This window comes from Eimeria maxima, genomic scaffold, assembly GCF_000499605.1.
Source record: "Eimeria maxima Weybridge genomic scaffold, Emw_scaff172, whole genome shotgun sequence".
Classification (NCBI taxonomy): domain Eukaryota; phylum Apicomplexa; class Conoidasida; order Eucoccidiorida; family Eimeriidae; genus Eimeria; species Eimeria maxima.
The window spans coordinates 17987-37123 of NW_013564635.1; the positions used below are offsets into that span (position 1 = coordinate 17987).

Here is a 19137-nt window from a genome sequence, read left to right on the forward strand (position 1 = left end):
GATATTATAGAGAATAAAATGGCTAGTTAATTTATTAGAAAAGGAAGAATTATCTTCATGCGTATAGGTCGCCAATATTTTGGCTCTGTGAAGTACAGTCAACGGCGGTCGGGACTGCCTGAGACCGGGGGCAGACTGGCGGTTGGAAGAAGAGGTTGTGTTGCACCAAGAAGACCATTTGCTTGAGTAATGCGTTATACCGTTTATTGATCTGCTCTTTCAATTAATATTACAGGTTTCTCTACAAGCTGTTCCCGCAGGAAGTCTGCGCTGCGCTCATGTTTCTCAGTCGCCCCCGAAAAACCAACTTCGGCAAACTTTCCTGTGCCAGCGGCTGAAATTGCAGCTACGACTTTGAGCTTTCTTTCAATTTGTTGAGTGATTTGGAAGTCAATCGCAGGGGAAATTTGTGAACTTCAGACACAGCTGAAGTAGTCTACTGGAATCTACACGGCAGCGGCCTCCTCTGCAGCAAGCCCGCAACGATCGCTAGAACCCAGAAGAACTCTTCTGGCCTTAACCAAACGAAGATGAGTTACCTTCTCCAGCCCTTTTCCCTTGGTGAGGAGATCTCGCTCAGTGGTATTTCCCACCCGCTGCACAGTGCCCTGCGCGGCTCGTCGTGCCACTGCAGCTGTCAATCCCAGACACGGGCGCCACACACAAGAAATAGAACAGCTGATCAGCTACCTCCACACCACTTGAAACATAATTTAAGAGGCTCTGCAGGTTTCAGTCTCTTTCAGGAGCCCTCCTGGGCCCAAGCAAGTGTAAAGACAGTGGCGGTTCAGTCCCCCCGATGGTGTTTCACGTGTTGGCCCGCAACACCACTAACAAGGCGTAACGGAAAATACGCTGTCACACACCGTATTACAAGAGTTTCAGCAAATTACATGAGTGTCAACGGCGTCACAGAGTCCGCCATGCTGCCTGCGTGTGTTGTCTGTAGGCACAAATGAGAGCATTGAAGATACCTTCATCGCACCCCCTGACAACATACAGGAGAGCCGAGATGCGATGGAGGAAGCGGAAAGGTGCGAAGTCGATACTGGTAACAGCAACAGCCGCTCGAACGCACTAGCAACGGCAGCAGTAGCAGCACGGGGTTGGTTGCATTGGCAGTTGTTGTAGAAACAGCAGTGGCGGTCCATAGTTAGCAAAATCTGCCTTGTAAGCCCTTATCATCGTACTAAATTATAGTGCAAGCAGTGTGAAAGTACTGAAGTTCCCCATTCGTCCCCTTACTCCAGATGATCGTTGTTGCAATATCTGCAGACGGCTGTTGTACGACGACTTCCAGAAATGTGGGATTTTGCCCGAGTCCATCTTGACTTTGCCCGAGTTGCTTGCTCGTCTGCGTGTGAGTACTCCTTTTGATTAAGATTTTCAATACATTTTGTCCCTTATGTTTTATGTTGCTCCACGTACGCAATGATGCATTATTACTGTACTAATGTTAGTGATTTCTGTCGAAAAGGGAAGGCAGGGAAGGCGATACTTGTTCAGCGCTCCGTCGAGCCGCCTTTCGAAACTCTTCATTTTGCCGTATTCATGCACAAGCTCCCATCGGATTCCGCCTTGTGTGTTCCTTTGTTGATCTTCCATAACCCAGACGTCTGCACGCCACTACGATGAAGAAATGCTTCGGCGCATCTACGCTGCCTTGTCATCATTTAGGGGGCTGAGGGAGCCTTGTACAACTGGCCGCGTCTTCATAGAGGCCTATATGAAACGCGTCAGTCACCTGCTTCCTAATTCCCCAAACCCTAAGCCCTGCACTCCGTATCTCGACGAAATTGCAACTTGAATCGAGTGTCCATAGTTGGAGGCCTAACTATGAGCCCTAGTCTGACATATGCCGAATCCTAAACAGTGTACCCTGACTTTGAAGCGTAGACCTTCTCGTATGAACCTAATTCCTAGTACCAATCCATTGATAATTCTGCTTTTAGACTGGTTTCTTGTGTTCTCACCTACTACTAGTGAATCGAAATTTTCCGCATTTTTCAATATCTACATTCTTTACCACGTACTAGATCCAGCTGGAAATATATATGAATCTTGCAGAAGTATCAGCTGTAAATAGGAAAGAGCTCAAAAGAATTCCCAGTCGCAACACAGACCCTGATATACGAAGATGCTTTAAGCGCGTGGCTTTGAGTTGTTGGATATGCTTGCTTCAGCGGCGGGAACTGCTAGCGGTGCTGGAATCGGCTCGCGGGGAGCTGGACGGAGCGGAGATGATGCTGCAGCAGGCAGAGGCGCATTTGTCAAGCTTGTCGATGGACCCAAACGCTGCTCTGGTGAGCAGATACCTTGAATGCAGGCCCTTCATTCGGAGTCTTAAATGGAGTTTCCGATCTTTGTTGGAGTAGGGAGGGGCTGCGCTTGCAGTGCCAGGTTGTCTCCGAGGCGAGGGCATGAATACTGCTCCATGGCTGTTGTTTTCCCTTATTTGTCTGTTTCCCTCTCTTTCTGCGCTTTACGCCTTTCTCTATCATGACGTTCGCAGCCGTCCCTCTGCTCTCCCCCTTCCTGCTATTTGCCGTTGGATCAGTTTCTGTCCGTTTCTTGTCCTGCGTTTTATTCTCCCTCCGTGTCTATATAACTGTCCCATTTTCTGCATTTTGCCGCCTTTCGTCCCTGTATGCATGTGTCTTTTAGATCACTAGCACCTTAGCGCATCGCATTGCACCGCTGCGCTGCCTGTTGTTTCAGTATCGTTAGACTGCGAAGTCCGCAGCTGCATGGGCAGTACCTACTGGAGAGTCTGCCTTCTTGGTTTTCATTGCATAGCGAAGCGCATATGGCACTGTAGAGCCAACAGTAGGTGTTGCACAAATCCGATCAAAAAATGCTCTTATAGTTGTTTACTCTCCTTCAGGCCGAAGAGAGCAAACTTACTGCTCAAGTCGCCTGCCTACAGAGCCTGGACTCGGGAAGTCCTGCTGCTTCAGAAGGAGGTGAGTTGCCTCCGTGTCGGCTCTTGTCCTTGTAGTTAGCATCTGGCTCCACCTGCCTCCGTGTGTGCCTTTGCAATCCTTGGCCTTTATTTGTCTCGGGCCTCGTCAGGTGCGCTGTTAGTTTGCCCTGTTCGTCTGTACCTGCCACAAATTTTCACTTTGTCTGTAAACACCGTTGTTGTCCTTCCTTGCCTCACGTACCGTATACGTCTCTTCCTTGTTCGGTCCCTCCCGCAAGCCTGTTTCACTTTCTCTCTTCACCTTACTGACGTGTCGCTACCTCTCCGATTCTATGCGTCTCGTCATCGCGGTGCCCTCCTTCTGTGTATGCCATGGTCGTTTTCTGCGTGTATCATCATCAGCGCTATATATTGGGTTGCCGCTTTTCCAGCTCGGCAATAGGTGAGGCGGCGCCTGCTGTGCTGCAGACGTCTTCAAGGTGCATCTGGAATGTCAGCAGCAAGTGATAGAGACAGCAGCGGTCCAGGTCGAGCGCGGCGTTTGTTTCTTTAACGAAGTTTTTTCATTTGAAATCAGTAGCAGAGATGGAGATCTCCGCCTTTGCCTCATCAAAGTTGACCCAAACTCTGGCAGAGAAGAGCTCGTGGGAGACTGCTCTGTTCTTTTGCAGGACCTGAGCGGTATCAGTTCATTGACACGGCCAGCTAGCCTCTATAAATGAGCAATTAGTTAAACCTGTTACTTCTCTTATCATTCGTTTTCCGTTTTGCTTCCTGATCCCATACGGCGTTGCTGTTCACATGCTGACACCCTCGTTTGCTCTCCGCTTGTTGTTTACTTGCGTTGCCATTGCGACAGACCAAAAGAAAAGGGAATTCGTGAAGGAGATATGGGGGCACGCCGGAGAGATTGTACTGTCTTGCCAATGGATCTTCTCAAAGGTGAAGATGAAGAAAGTGCATTTTCCGTCTATACGTGGTGTACAGTTCTGTCTTGTCTTTTGGATATTTCTCAATGGAAGAGAGAAAGGAGATGCATGCTTTTATCGTGAATGCGTATGATTGTACTTGAAGCCAGAGTTCTTGCCGTGCTTTTCTATTGGATGGACCACGGGGATGTTCCAGTTATTTGCACAGTTTGCAGTTTGCTCCACATCAATAGATTCAGTGGAAATCTTGCGTGCCTGCATGCACAAGTTCGCTGTAATACATGATAAATTAAATTCATTTCTGTCAGTAACGCGAAAGGGATCAGTGTGCACTTAATAGGCGTAATATGCCATATCCGGAAAGGCGTGGAAAGGGGGTGTTCTCTGCGACAACACGTAATCACTTGCACACATGTATACAAAAAAGCAAGGAAGGAAGCAAGCAGGCAAACAAGCAAACAAATAAAAGGACAAGCAAAACCAAAACACACACACACAGGTGTCTTAATGTATAAATATAAAAGTGAATGCTAACGGAGGCCCATTTGTGCTTGCATGCTCATTGCTCACTGCACGCATTTGTATGCTTGCTTGCTGATATGCCTGATCGTCTGTAGACGTTCCTAACATACACATAGACACACATTCACATTCATTCCTTCTGGATTCATTTGCACTTGTGTTCAAACCTCTTTGCGCATGTGCACACGGCTGTCAATGCACAACCGACGATCTATGTGCGTAGCATTCAAAGACCTGTTTGGCTGTGCATGCACATCTACCCTCGCAGATATCCGTTTATTCGTGCATGCATCTGTAAATCATCTTTACCTGTGTATCACACCAGTGCACGTCTACGCATGTTTGGAAGGTTAATGCAAGCAAAATCGTGTTTAACTAGTGCTGACCTTCTCCTTCAAAAGTAAAATCTGACTTGCGGTTATATAAAGCTGCGAATGTTCTTTAAAAAGCGTGCGTGGGTGGCTGTTCATCTTGAGCGCCGTACATTCCCTCCTTCGCAGGTCATTAAGTTGATATTCTTTCTTTGCTTTTCCTGTTTTCTCAGCGAGCCCTCTATGAGCAATACCTTCACGAGTTCACAATTCGTCGGGAGGCCAAAATAAGGGAACTGTCGGACTACCAAGAAGAGGTGAGTTGTTGACGCGTTGGCCTGCGCTTAATTGTTTGTTCGTCTTTGTCTGGAGGGTTATTTTGCTTGCTTATGTTCGCGTGTTAGTGTGCTTCCTTTTACTGTGGCCTACCTATTCTGCGGTTTTAGACTGCGCTTTGCGTATACATTTTTGTTGTCCATCTGCCTTGTTAGATATGTTGGTTGGGTCGAATGTTTGAGTATGCGCCATATCGTTGTTTATGTACTTGATCAGCGTTTGGTTTTGCCTCTGTGTGCCTGATCTGTTGCCGTACAAACTTCGTGTGTTTTCCCGTGCCAAACTGCGTGCGAATACATAGGTGCATATGCACAGCTATTGATATTAACTGAAACAACTGAAGACAGTCCAACACGTATTGGGATAGTTGCCAGCTACCTACATTGTCTCTTTTACTTTGACTCCGTCCTGTTTCCTTTTGTCCCTTCTTGCGTTTCATTTTGACTTGCCTTTTCATCTGTTGAATGTTATTGTTTTCTCGCTTGTTTCTCGCACCTAGGTTTACATGCTGGTCGCAAATTCTAACGCTACTCTTTCCTCCCTTCTCTGCTGCTGCTCGGCTTCCATTTCTCCTCCTTTTCGTACTACGCATTTGCTTTTCGCTCGAGTTGGAGTATCTTTTTGATGCGTTTGTTGGCGCCTTGCTTCATGTTTTTGGGAATATATATGCATTGTGTTTTCTCTGCATTATTTCTCCCTATGTCGCGTATTCTTGTTCGCTATTCGTGCGCCTTGCCGTTTGTCTCATTATTTGTTTCTTGAATTGTCACCTTTTCCCCTCTACAGCTGGACAAGCTGAATCGGCCCTTCTGCATGGTCGATTCGGGGGGCGGCGGCTTGCTTAACTGCGTGAAGATAATTCCCGAACTTTTGTCTCGCCAGTTGGAGGATCTCCGAGAGTATCTGAAGCTTCCTGGTTGGATGGTGGGCTTTCTGGTCTCGATCGAGATCACGACGGGTTATCAGCAACAGCGAAAATGCATAAATGTGTTGATGCTTGAATTCAGATATAGCGTGTGCAAAATAGCAAATAAATGCGAACAAATACGCTTGCATGATTCATTACGCAAAATATGTGCTTAGATATGTGTACGCACAGCATAGAGGCACAATGCACGGTGTTTCTGACATTCGTGTGCGGGGAGGCATGTAGGAAAAGCACGCCATCTTTCTGCCGTGTACATGTGCATGTAAATAGTATATGAGCAGAAAGACCTACAATATGAATGATGAACACACTTGTAGTTTGATGCGCCCCGGCTGTTGATGCTACTGGACACTGATCAGTTTGCTCGACCACTGAAGTGTTGAAGTGAGCTGCTGCGTTTACGTGCTTCAGCTGACCAGCCAGTACGCCGTGGCTTTGACAGTGTTGCTTTCCAGCGTTGCCGGACATTCGCGAGCTGTTTACCTAGACCAGTGCATTGCTGCTTTTCTCTTTTGGAATAACTTGAGTACGACAACGCACAAAATACATAAAGCGTGCACTAGAAATTGGGCATGAAGTCGGAGAAGTGGGATAGTTCTGAGAACCTGAGGGGTGCAAACAGCTCTGAAGCAGTATATACCGGCTCTGCAGCAGCAAACCGACTAAAATACACAGAACACCAGACCGGTAGATAGGCATACCGAACAACGGACAGCCAGAAGGCAGTATTGACCACAGCCACAAGAACAGACGAACGAACGAGAGCATACGTGCGTTAGTTGTTGTGTTTGTGTCTGCGGTTCTTTGTCAGATCCAATTCGATGGACATTGGGGCGATATTCCTTCCTAATGATTTCTTGCATCATGTCCGCTTCTTCCGTCTCAATACCCGAGCACTAAGATGTTACCTTCCTTTACTAAATGCTCACAAATATTTGCACTTCCCTTTCATTTAGTTGGGTTCGTTGCCCCTGGTTACGTCGTATGTTTCTGTTGCTCATTCTCTTGTTTTCTGGCTTCTATTGTTTTGATAACAGTGGCATCATCTTTGATTTGTCGTGGATGAAGGTGTTTTTCAACGCCTGGAAATTAGGTAGGTATATTTCAGCCTTTTTTCTTATATAGAACTACGAATTCGTCTGATGGCTATGCATGCATATAATACTCGCCCACTTCCATATTATCTGCGTCTCCTTCTCTGGAACCGATTTCGATCACCTGCTGCTCCCGTTTCCCGCTGTCTTCTCTGCTTGTGAATCCTTCCCATCCCCAGAGCTGCAGCCCCTTTTTGGCCTTGTCTCTTTCCTTCTCGTGCGGCTTTCTGGAGCTTTTCTGCATACTCATGCTAGCCCTTGGATTTGATTTCGTCGTGCTTTGTCTGCTTCGGCTCTTCAGATTCGTCTACTTTATGCATTCTGCGTTAGCTTGCGCCCGTCCCATTTATTTTGTACCTGTTTGGTTTTTGTCTTGCTGCTGCCACACTTCCCAGCCCTTTGCGTGTGCGTTTATACATTGGCTGCACGCCGATAACAAAGACAAAACCCTGTCTTTCTTAATCCCTCATGCCTTTTTCCAATTTGATTGAGTTGCACCGCATCCCTTTATTTGCCCTAAACTTATCCCTTTTCTTCGTTGTCAGGTTCCGTAGAAGCCGACATGCACGATATAACCAAAATATTCACAATATTCCTCTGCATATGGAAGGTAGGGAGGGTTGTCCTTGGTGTGTGCACCTTTTCTTCATATATTTACTGGCCTTCGCGTCACCCCCTGTTTACCGGCGGTTGTCATCTTGTTTGCCATGCACCAGTGCGCTTGCTTGCTAGGTTTTGTATGCTCCTTTTTGGTACTTCTGTTCCTTGCTGCACATGCCTCCCTTCCGTAGTGCTTCCATCTCATCTCTATTCAGCTGTTGAGACGCTTCTTGCCTATAGTTTGCCTGCTCCCGTATCTGCAGGTGGCCCTTCTTCTTATTAACTGGAAGTGCCGCCATGACTTAAAGGCCAAAGTACTCAAACTAGAGGCACTTAACCCTCTGTTCGAAGCCCTAAACCGGACCCCTTCGGACAGCATAATACTAAAAAGCTAAAGCACAATATATATATTATAACTATGCAGATGCACATGTGACGGCTTTGTGCGCAGATCACATACGGACACAGCTTTAATTCTACGGGCTGTATATACGTGGCGGGGAGGCCGGTGGATGCAACCGAAATGCCGGAATACAAACAAACAAAACAACTGGGAGCATCTGCTGCTGCTGCCCTCCCCCTCATGAAGGCCTCCCACGATATCGCAGTTGGGGCGCCCATCTTCCTGGTATGGCCCGTGTTGTTCACTTTTTTCTTTCTCGCTGTTGCCAGTGACCCTATTGTTGCTGCTGCCGTTGCTGCTCCCTGCTTGTCTGGGCGTATGCGTGTTTGCAACTCTCAGATGCTGGGCCATATTTTTCTGCTTGTATTTGCCTGCGCCCTCGCTATATTTGCCTGCAGCCTTCTATGGGTTCCATGGGAGTCTCTACCTTGTTAAACTGAAGTGTCTGTAGACTGCAAATTGACGGAAGAATGCCTTAACTTGCAGCCAACGGCTTAGATTTGCCGCCTAGTAGATGCCGTCCCAGTGATGTTTAATTTATTTTCTAAGTTCCCGTTATTCACTAATCGAGTAACGGTTTCAAACGAAAGCTTTTAGATAACTGTCCAAATTTGTAGTTGCCTCCTGCAAACATTTGAATTGCTCTAGTACAATCCCCAGGTACAAGGAAGAGGCAACTCACTCCGGTGTATGAACACGAGGTCGAGCAGGAACATACATTGCAACAAAACGCAGATGCCCTGTGGGGCCTCACAGCTTTTTCGGGATCTTCGGGGGCTCCCCCTTCTCTCCTAACGCCGGGTCGTTAAGGGTCCCCTGTGAATGTTGCTGCAGCGTCATCATATGCAGCTCTCATCGTATTATGTATTCAGGTGTGTCTATGCGTCTCCTGTGGTGCTGCAGTATTGTTGCACAGCGGCTAAAGCAGCAGCGGCTAGTGCAGGAACGTTTAGTGCCACCGCACTTGGTACACTCAGCAGCTGGTGTACGTAAAAGCCGCCGCACACAGAACTTCGTGCAAATAGAAGCTGGTTTGCATAGAAACCACATAAAACTGCATGAAAAGTTGTACACATACACATATCTGCATGCAAAGCAACTGCCGATGCACCGAAAAGAGGGTGAAATCGAATAGTGGAGAGCTATTTCAGCTGTACCAGCAAAACAGTTACTCGTCCGATGCGGCTTGTGGGGGACCCTGCCATCAGGGTTTGTGAGCGGAGTGTATAGCAACGATGCCGCAACTCATAGTGGAGTACGACACGTGCACAAAGCCCTGCTGCTGCAGCATGCGGCCTAGCACCTCAGCAGCGGGAAAGCGGCGAATGGACTCTGCGAGATACTGATACGCCCCGCGGTCTCCAGCCACGAATTGCCCCAGCACGGGCAACGCAGTGAAAGAAAACAAATCGTACAGTGGTTTTATCACTGGCGTGTCTACAGGGGAGAATTCCAGACAAAGCAGGCGCCCCCCACGCTTCAATACCCGCAACGCCTCTTGTAAACCCTTCTCAACATTGGTAAAATTCCGAAGACCAAAGGCGATCGTCAATAAATCAAACGAAGATGACGCAAAGGGCAGACATTCCCCGCTACCTCTCACCCAACGCACCCCGACAGGGCCCACGTGCCCAAAGTCAGTGCTTCTAGGTAGCACAATCCTGCTACTGTTGCTACTGCTGCTGCCGGAGCTCATTGTGTCTACTAAGGGAGAGGCTGGAAGACCCCGCTCAACTGCCCTCTGCATCCCCACCTGTAGCATTTGCTCATTTATATCACATACCGTTATCTCGACTCCACTGCAAACCAACCCGTGCTGCTGCCCCTGATTCTGCTGCTCGAAGTGTGTCAGCTGTTCCAGGGCCCTGTCTATCAACCGGAAGGCAATGTCTCCAGTCCCTCCGGCCAAATCCAACACCGTAAACGCCCCAGCGTTTTTGGAATCCTCATGCGGGCCCCGCTCTGCGGGGGATTCTGCTGCAGTTGCGTTGGGAGCTGGTGTGGAATCCCTTGCAGGGGTCCCTTGAGAATCTTCCCCTGGTGTCTTGCGTGCGCGTAAGGGGGGGAAGTTGACGAGTTGCGTGAAGTTGTCCTTCCAAATTCGGTGGAGGCCGAAGCTCATCAAGTCATTCATGAGATCGTATTTCTCTGAAAACGAAAAATAGCATGTATCCATACAGCAAGCAGATGGTTCAGAGGCAGATAGGATAGCCGCAGACAGTCTGATGCTCAACCCACAGTGCATTTGTTTTGCTTCTAGGCAACGCATTCCATGAATACATAGTAATGATAAAACGGAGGGTGACAGATAAAATCCCCCCATATTCAGACGTTCGCAGACAAGGCTGCTCGTGGGCATACAAACCCAGAAGTCTGAGCCCTTGGAAGTGGAATTTGGCTGCAGCAGTATGCATGAAAATTGCATGCATACGCACTTCCAGGTATATTCACACGAATACACATGAACCTATGGGCTCGTACGTATAATCGATACACACGCTCATATACATATATTCAGACATCTTCAATCATAATAGACAATTTACAAACCCGATAATGTGTATAACGGCGCAGCCCGATGTCAGTAAATATTCCCTGGATCAAATAAAAATAGCAGGTAATCTGCTAGATTACCTGCGACGGAGGTGAACAGGTCATTAACCAGTTTTTCCTTTTCTTCCCTTGTTACATCCCTGTACCCAAAGGACGCCATGGGCCTCTCTTGGGGGCCCCCGGTGGGCCCCGTGGTGAAGGCTCGGGGGAGCCCAAAGGGGAGCTCAAATATGGAAGAAGCACCTCCGCAGCGGCCCCCAGATAAAGGCGCGGGGGGGGATAGCCCCGAGTAGAACACCGCTGAAGACAGGGGGAGGCCCCGGGGGGCCCCTCTGTGAAGATAACGCACAGCAGAGTGCATGATGTGTTTTGGGGAAGGAATAGATTCCTTCTACTCAAAACTGAACGCTTACCCCTCAATCATAATTTAATAATTGCCAGCCTGCTTTGTTCAAGCAAAAGAGCAGGTACTCCGCCCACGGAGACGGGAGGAGCTGGGGCCCCAAACCCCAAACCCTGAACCCTAAACCTAAATCCGAAAACCCTTCACAGAAAGGGAGTCGCTTCGGTTATTTCTTCTACTTTATTTTGATTTATCAGGAGTATGTGTTCATTATCTTCAATAAGACTGGGGTGTATACGCAGATTGTGTCTTCCTTTTCCAGCCCTCTGCTTCTCAGCAGGGGGCCACTTCGTGCTTCTAGATTCCGCAACGGGAGAAAAAGCGTATTAAAGAAAACCAGTGAAGCAACGAGACAGTCGAACAAGCTGCTAGAGTATCGCAACAGGCAGCAGCTTCCCATGCCGAGCTGTTGCGTGTACGCAACAGAACAGGCAGGAGCATTGCTATCGCCTCCTTTTTTTCTTTTTCCCAACATACAGAAAACAGTTGGAGGAATAAGCCCAATCAGCTGTTTCCGTTTTAGCTAGCTCCTTCAGCTTACTAAAGACACCAACGCGGATGCAGCGCGTAAGAGTATGCTTTTCTGTTGCTGAATACGGCAGGAGCAGCAACTGCGACTGTACCCGAAGCAACTTCAGCAGTAACAGCTGCAGCGGCAGCAGCAGCACCGGGAACAGCGTCATCACCTCCATCTACCCTTTCTGCCTACGGGGGGTTTAGGGTTTGGGCTTCCAGTGTTTATTTCTGAATCTGTACAGGCAAACGAGTTGAGAAGGCGCGACGTGGGAAGCGGTCGCGAGCCCACCCCTTCAGACACAAGGGAGCCGGAATCCCAGCAAGAGGCGCCTCCAGGGGACTTCCAGGGAGGGGCCCATGACGCGCAGGGGAGTCATGGAGAAGGCAACGGGAGGCGTCTTGGATTAGGGAAGGTGTTCGACGTGATTGTTTCTCTGTGGATTTTCTGTAGAGGCTCGCTGAGTGCCTTAGGAACTATAGTTAAGAGATTTGTGTTTGCTACTCAAGGCGTGCTGAGTATGTCAGCGTCTGTTGTTGCCGTTTGTATTTTCTTGAGATCCGGCTTCTTCACTGTTTTCTTTCTCTCACCCCCTTTGCCTTAGTCTATTTTCTTTTCCCTGTTTTTGTGTTTGTGCATTTGGTCTTATTTGTCTCTTTGGTTTCGTACTCCTTGTCTCTTCGAGCTTGACTGCCTCACGTTTGTCGTATTTGTTCTCCATAAGTGTATTTCTTTTAGCTTCTTCTGTTTCAACTTGTCTTTTGCAGTTCGCGCTCTGTCAACTCCAACCTTCTCCGATATGTACGAAGCAAAATACGGAGATAAGCATCCCCCGTTCTTTCCAGGCTCTTTTAGAGACGTAAATGGCAAAACCGACACCATAAGCCCTTCTTTAACCCTTCTTTGCAGGCTCTCTCAGAGACAATCCCTATACACCAATGCATCTTTGTACATTTATTGACTGGGGTAGTTTTTGTTATGTTGGCTGTACTTCAGGCGTTTAGTGAGGCGCGAGTTATTCAGAAACCCTTGGTTGTCTATTTGCATGAGGAGGGGCCCTCGGCGGACGTGGCCTGCCGTGAGGCCCTTGGCAGTGCGCTCTTCATTGAACTCCTGGTGAGCCGATGGTGGTGCTGATGTTGCTGCTATTGCTGGTGCTGTTATTGTGTTGTTGCTGCTTTTGCTGCTGCTCCTCCTGTTGCTGTTGTCGATTGCTCTTCTGTTGTTGCCGCTCCCCGGCTCTGCTGGAGGCTTCTCCAGCAGACATCTGTGCGCATTGCCTGATGCGTCTTCGTGTTGCTGCTTTCGTGTGCTTTGCTGTTCTTCTCTGCATTGTGCGGCATTGCCTGTTGCAGCAGCAACATCTGGTTTTGCTGATGCTTCGCGTCTAGTGCTGCAGCAACATTTGAGCTGTTGCTGCTGCTGCATTCATTTTTTTTTTCAGGAGACACATGGATGTTTGTTCGCTGCGAACTGGTCTAGGAGCCGGGAGGGCCTTGCGTTGCAGCGGCTGCTACAGCTGCATGCATTCCCTTGCTTGTTGATTTTTATTCCTCAACCAATACTCCCTAACCGACCTCCAAGAGATCCCAGCCTCAACTGGCTACGGGCTGCCCACAGCTGGCTGCACACCGTCCGCTGATCACCATCATCATCGTCTGCTGCTGTTGCTGCTGCTATGTTTCCTCCTAACCATTGTGTCCAGAGTGTTGGGACTCCAGGTCGTGCCAGTGGAGCTGCTGCTACTACTATTGGTTGCACTGTCACTGTTGCTGTTACTGCCAATCCTAGTGTAGCAGCTACTGCTGTCACTGCAACTGAGGGTTTCTTGCTGCACTCCTTGGTTCTGAGGTTGCTTGTGCAGCTGTTGTTTCTGGTGTTGGCTTATGCGAGTTCAGGCTTTGCAGGGGACATGGGGAGAAGCTGAGGCGGCGTCGCATGCAGTTGGGGCATTAGATCGCCTCGAGGAGCTGCAGCAGGAATGCGCCGAGAAGCAAGAGGCGCTTCGGCAGACGCAAATGTAATTAGCAGTAACCCAAGACGAAAAATTATTGCTATTGTTGAAAAAATTAGAGGCCGCTACAGACCTCAAAGATGCCTAGCTGTGTATTTGCTTATTTTCGGTTTCCAAGATGCCTTTCGTTTTTGCCGTAGCCCCACGGTTATTAACATTTGTGTCTCCGTCTCCACTTTGCCTCGAAGCAGTTTCCTGGTTTATCTCTTCCTTGTTGCTCGCCTGGAAGCTTTCTTCTCTTGTCTTTTTGCTTCTGGTTGGCAGCTGCTGGCATTTAGCGACTCGTTTAGTGTTGCATTCTTGTGTCATTCTTTGCCTCCGACGTATCCAAACTGGACCTTTCCATGGTTTAGCATTGAGCGTTTAGGATTTAGGTTTAGCGTTTGAGACTCAGACTGCGCCGTGAACAAGAAGCTGCGTTTGAGGAGATTCAACGCCAAGAATCCCTGAGGTATGAGTACACGCCAAGCTGCCGATATACCACCTGAGGTCATTTGGTCTGAACTCCTCGTGATATGCCCCTTCGACTCCCTTCATTTCAGTGCAAAATTACCTGTTCGCAGTGTTGGCTCCTTTGTGCTAGAGGGTATGCTGGTGTCTGCGGTTGCCGTTGCTGCTCCTGTTGCTGCTTCTACGCACAGAATGTCTATTCAGAGGGAAGAAAGGATACAGCGGGAAAGGGAGCTGCAGCGGCGGCAGCAAGAAGCTCGAAGGTTGGCTCAGAAGCGGGAGAAGCGGCAGCAACAGCTGCAGCAGCAGAAGCAACGACGAACCGCCGCAGCAGCAGACTTCAAAGCCCAAGACACGGAGTGCAACAAACTGCCTCCGGAAGAAAGGACAACAGTAAGAAACAATGGCGATCTCCAGTTGCAGGAGCAGAAGCAGACACAGGAACAGAATAAGCGACAGCATTGACAAAAGCAACGAAAGCTCCATACACTCAGAAATTTCTCCTGTTGCTGGCGTGTTTGGGTACTGGGCCTGCTGTTATTCTCTTTGCCCCCGCTTCGCGTCTGATGTCGACTTTGTGTTTGCCTGTCATGTATTGTATTACTTCCTTATTTTACTGTGTTCATGCTTCAAGGAATCTCGGTTTGTCCTTATCTAGCTTATTTAGGTTTCTTTTTTGGGCTTTGTGTTGAGGGAGGATGGGCGATTCATGTCTGTTGGAGCTATTCTGCTCATTTGGATTCTTTTATTGTTTTTTTTGTGTTTTTAAGATTCGTCTTAAACTACCATGCGGAAAAAGGATAACAAGAACGTTCGCGGCGTCTTCTTCTCTTGCGCTTCTTTATCGGTGGACCGACTGCGTGGCTGAATACTGCGACGTGAGGAGACGCTCCATTTTTTGTCTGTTGTCGTTACTTTTCCCCTACATCCCCTTCATGGATTGATAGATTGCTACGTGTCTTTATGCATTTCTCTGCCCAAACTCCCCCCCTTGTTTGTTTGTCTCTCGCATACTTTGTGTGTGACTTTCTCTCTGGGTATGTCTTTGTCACATTTTTTGTCTCTGTTCTTGCTTCTTGTTCTCTTTGTCTCATGGTTCTAGCTTCACCTCGTATATCATTCTTCGTTTTATTTGTTTAACGCTCCTTTTGGGCATTCCTTTCTCACTGTCTCGTTTTTCTTTCTGTTTTAAAGGCTCTTTCGCAACTCTTGCTTTCGAGTCGGGCTTGTTCCAGCGGCTCTGACTCCTGTGTTTTCCTCTCATCATATGTCTGCGATTTATCACGATTGCAGTCGCCTCATGTCTTTAACTTTGCTTTTCCCTTGTCCCGGATCCCGCATGTGTGCCGTTCATCCTTCGTGCTTCGACTTCTCCCGACGGCCGCTCAACTCTTTGTGCATATTGGTTTCTTCACTCCTTGCTGTTGCATACATTTTCCCTTTCCCTGGTATTTGTTTGCCTTCACTTTCCAGTCGCCGCTTGTATTTTGTGTCTTTCTGTTTTTATGTCTCTCTTGAGTCTCCTCTTTCACTCCCTTTCCGTATTTGCCCTCCATTCTTTGCCTGCTTCTCCTTCTTTCTTTATGCATGCGTCTCCCACTTTTTGCCGGTCCTTCCCTTTTCCGTTTGTGCACTTTCCGTTCTTCGTGGGCGCATCAGTAATTCTTGTTTCCTGCTCTTTCTTGGGGTTTTGTGTTTTGCTGCTCAGACAACTTGCCGTTTCTGTTATATGTGTATCAGCTCGAGTCGTGTGCTGGTTAGTTCTCTGAAGTTCTGTTAGTTCGTTTGTTTTCAAGCAGCTTTTTGTTGTTTTGCATTTTGTGGTTCAGATGCCTTCTCTGCAAATTCCGTCCAAGTTTGATTTGGTTGTATCACCCTACAGAGTTCTCCCCAGGGTAAAACAGCAATAGCCATCTCAGCGATAATGGTAGCTATTAGCTCCACTAATTGTGGCAATATGAATTATACGACCAGTTATAGTAAGACGTATAATTCTACCAACAATAGAGGAAAAGCGCATCCATAACGGTCCGCTTGCTGCACTGGCCCTAGTGGTAGTGAGGCAAGAGCCGTAATAACCGGAACAACAGTAACACCAATTATATCGAAGACTAATAGAATTAATAGTAGCAATTATCAGAACGTCTGCACTCATAAGATTCCAGCCAGCATAGGGAACAGTACTGAGAACAGCAGGAATAGCAAACGGAGCCAATCGCATGCATCATTACTAAACAGAAGACGAACTAGAGCAGCGGGAGCCTTTGATATGGCACTCATGCTTCTGTTGTACCTTGACTAACTCTACACAAAAGAATCGCTGGACTTACCTGTTGCTGCTACTGCCACTTCAGCAGTAGGCCCTGCTGCTGATGGTGCTGCTGCCTGCTCATGTATCAGCAGCTCCTACTGCTGTTGCTGCAAAGCATTTGCTGCATTTTGTCTGTCTGCGCTTCAGGAGGGTACTTTGGAAGCCGCTGGGCTTTGCCCCAACTGCGTTGTCCTTCTTATCGAAAATGAATCAGAAACGGAGTCTGATACAGCTGCATAAAGCTGCTGCTGCTTTAGCTGCTGCTGTTGCAGCAGAAACAGTAGCAACAGCGTGGCAGCTGCAGCCGCTGTTGCACAGGGTGTTGCATACGCTGAGTGGGCTGTTGCAGCACCCACAGCTGGTCAGGTTGCTACAGCCGGGGATTTTGCTGCACCTGGTGTAATTGGTGCAGCACGCGCAGCAGCACATGCTGCAGTAGAGGCTCATGCAACGCTCTGCCGCAGCTTGAATATTGCAACAGCCATACTAGAAGCTGCTGCTACTACTACCACGACCACCGGTGCTGCTGTTGCCAGGGCGCGCCAACATGATGCGTTGGAAGTCCGATTGCCGGTTGTAGTCAGCGCAACCCAACAGGAGACGTTAAAACACAAGGCACTCATTAACGCACAAAGCACTCACGTAAAAAATGAAGCAGAAAACAAACTTAGCGCAAGGAGAAGAAATGAAGCAGGCATGAAGGAGGAAGGAGTAGTTGCTATACACATGTACAAAAACACAATATATGTATGTGTATTTCCCGCAGTCCCTTGCAGTCTCCGGGTGATCTGGGGACAGCGGCACAAATGCGTGTGGGTGGTGAGGAGAGGCAACGCCTTGATTTGCGGTACATCGTGCCGCAATTGGTTCTGCAAGGCGCCCGTGGATGCAAGCAGCAGACATAGTCTTGCTAAGGCTGAGGGCAGTTGTCAGGGCACACTGAAGCCCGTTGTGAACCAGACTTGGTTGGCCCTCCGTAGGCCCCCTGCATGTGAATATGACGATATGCCACTTTAGCCCCATTTTGGCGTTGCCAAGTACAATGTAATTTGTTGAAGTATCGGACTCTGTAGCAACGTGTGTCCGATGCTGGTAACTCTGCGTGTGAAGATTACACACGAGCACCCATTCGATGGTAGTACGCGGTAGTAGGCAACCGACCAGCAACTTGAAGTTTCCAACAGTCCTCTACCGGTTCTGTGCATGCAGAACAGGCGGCTTGCATGCGCTCGCATGTGGGGCTGCAACTAAAGCCTGGCCGGGCTTCCCAAGAGACTAGGCAATTGCACGGCCGCTGCCTGGAGGGGAGGAGTGCAGACCAGTTGCATGTACAAAAGTTTTGTCAAGCATTTTGAGTCGGCTGCAGCAGATGGCACTTACGGAATACGATCACGGACTGGCGCTACCAGCACAATTGGCCCATGTCTAGACGCACCAATGCTCTGCGAGCATTTGCATGCTCCCGTTAGCACAATTGTACAATCGGCCATGTGCTTTGGAGAGAAGCACTGATGCACCTGCGTACTCTATGGAAAGTGAGGCAACAGATACAGCTGCCTGCAGGGCGGCCGAAGCAAGATCATTGAATTGCCCAGTGCATAAACCCGTTTTAGCTGGCTAAGAACCCAAACAAAACAAAACCGAATAAATTACCACAGTTAACAGCCATATGCCCGCGACTCGCAGGGAAGTGCTCAGCAAACAAACTCTGCACGGGAGCACCGAGGAGCCCCTCCGCGTAGTCTTCCCCACTTTTCCTGTACACATCGTAGATGCTCAGGTGGACACCTAAATACTAATGTTGTGCATTTAAAAACCATAATTTAATTTTTAAATCCAAGAATAACAGGATGCAACGGGGGAAAAGTGCGAAAATCACTCCCAGAGCAGCACGGGGAACCGAGCAGCCGAAAGTGGAAAGTGGGGGTAAATGGCAGGTTTTAATATTTTTGTGCCTTTTAAATGATATTTTTAAGATAAAATATCCAGTTTGGATTCTGAGGAGAAAAATCGAAAACAACACTACCTAAGTGTTGCTAAGTGTTGCACAACTCCCCATTCAGACGCAGCAGGCGCACGCCACACACGGACCAGCGCCTTGTTGTTTCGAGTTTTCCTCGTCTTTTTGCTCTGCTTTCTTCGTCATTAAATGCAAATTTAATTTATCACCAACGATCCAAATAGAAGGAAGCAATGTGCAAGAAATTCTGCCGGTTTGCTGCTGCTGCCCGCGCTGCTGCTGCTGCTATCTCGACACCCAGGAGCAGCAGCAGCAGCAAGAGGAGCAGCGGCGGGGCAGCAGCAGCAACACAAGAAGAAGCAACACCACCAAGCCTTGTGTGTGCCTGCGTTTAACTGCGTTCCACCTTGAATGGGTTGTTTTTCTCGTTGCTTTTGTAGGGGGGTGCCTGGGGGTTGCAGCAGCAGCAGCAATTAATCCGCTGTCAGTCTGCTCCCTTTCCCTTCGAGTTCCGTCTCCTCCAGGTTACCTGTAAGTAATGAAGCAGCAACATCACAATTTAATCTACTTCGTTTATGCATCATTTTCCCTCTGCAAACCATAAACCCCAGACCCTAAATCCCAAGAAGACGGGGAAGGTGCCGCAGACTCGACTCCCCCAGTTTTTGGGGTTTAGGGTTGAGGGTTTGTGGACTGCCAGCATTAGTGTCAGTTGCAATCACTATGTCTACTTCCTTCTTGAGGAGGGCTCTAACTCAGCAACAGCAACAGCAGCACAGCAGGAGGTAGTGGACAGCAATTTCATGCTAAATCTGTTGTCTCATTAGGCAGTTGTGCTTTTGTGGATTCCTTGTGCCGTTGCTTCTGTACCTGCCTCTGCTGCTGC

The 19137-nt window shown here is 48.4% G+C and overlaps 3 protein-coding genes across 3 annotated transcripts; 2 read left to right on the top strand and 1 right to left on the bottom strand.

Moving 5' to 3' along the window:
- Nucleotides 1-530: 530 nt before the first annotated feature.
- Nucleotides 531-6849, top strand: EMWEY_00019480 (Multi-pass transmembrane protein, related; the record flags this gene model as incomplete). The annotated part of the gene is made up of 12 exons (XM_013480197.1): nucleotides 531-561; nucleotides 950-1034; nucleotides 1276-1360; nucleotides 1613-1735; nucleotides 2184-2303; nucleotides 2885-2963; nucleotides 3392-3604; nucleotides 3783-3865; nucleotides 4919-5002; nucleotides 5808-5945; nucleotides 6361-6475; nucleotides 6761-6849. The coding sequence occupies 12 exons, from the start codon at nucleotides 531-533 to the stop codon at nucleotides 6847-6849; spliced, it is 1245 nt and encodes a 414-aa protein (XP_013335651.1).
- A 2401-nt stretch (nucleotides 6850-9250) lies between these two features.
- Nucleotides 9251-10960, bottom strand: EMWEY_00019490 (ubiquinone/menaquinone biosynthesis methyltransferae, putative; the record flags this gene model as incomplete). Its single annotated transcript, XM_013480198.1, has 2 exons — nucleotides 9251-10194; nucleotides 10681-10960. 2 exons carry the CDS (start codon nucleotides 10958-10960, stop codon nucleotides 9251-9253), a joined length of 1224 nt encoding a protein of 407 aa, XP_013335652.1.
- A 600-nt stretch (nucleotides 10961-11560) lies between these two features.
- On the top strand, nucleotides 11561-14445 carry EMWEY_00019500 (hypothetical protein, conserved; the record flags this gene model as incomplete). Its single annotated transcript, XM_013480199.1, has 7 exons — nucleotides 11561-11575; nucleotides 11761-12034; nucleotides 12284-12375; nucleotides 12513-12632; nucleotides 13415-13536; nucleotides 13925-13981; nucleotides 14172-14445. The coding sequence occupies 7 exons, from the start codon at nucleotides 11561-11563 to the stop codon at nucleotides 14443-14445; spliced, it is 954 nt and encodes a 317-aa protein (XP_013335653.1).
- Nucleotides 14446-19137: the final 4692 nt, after the last annotated feature.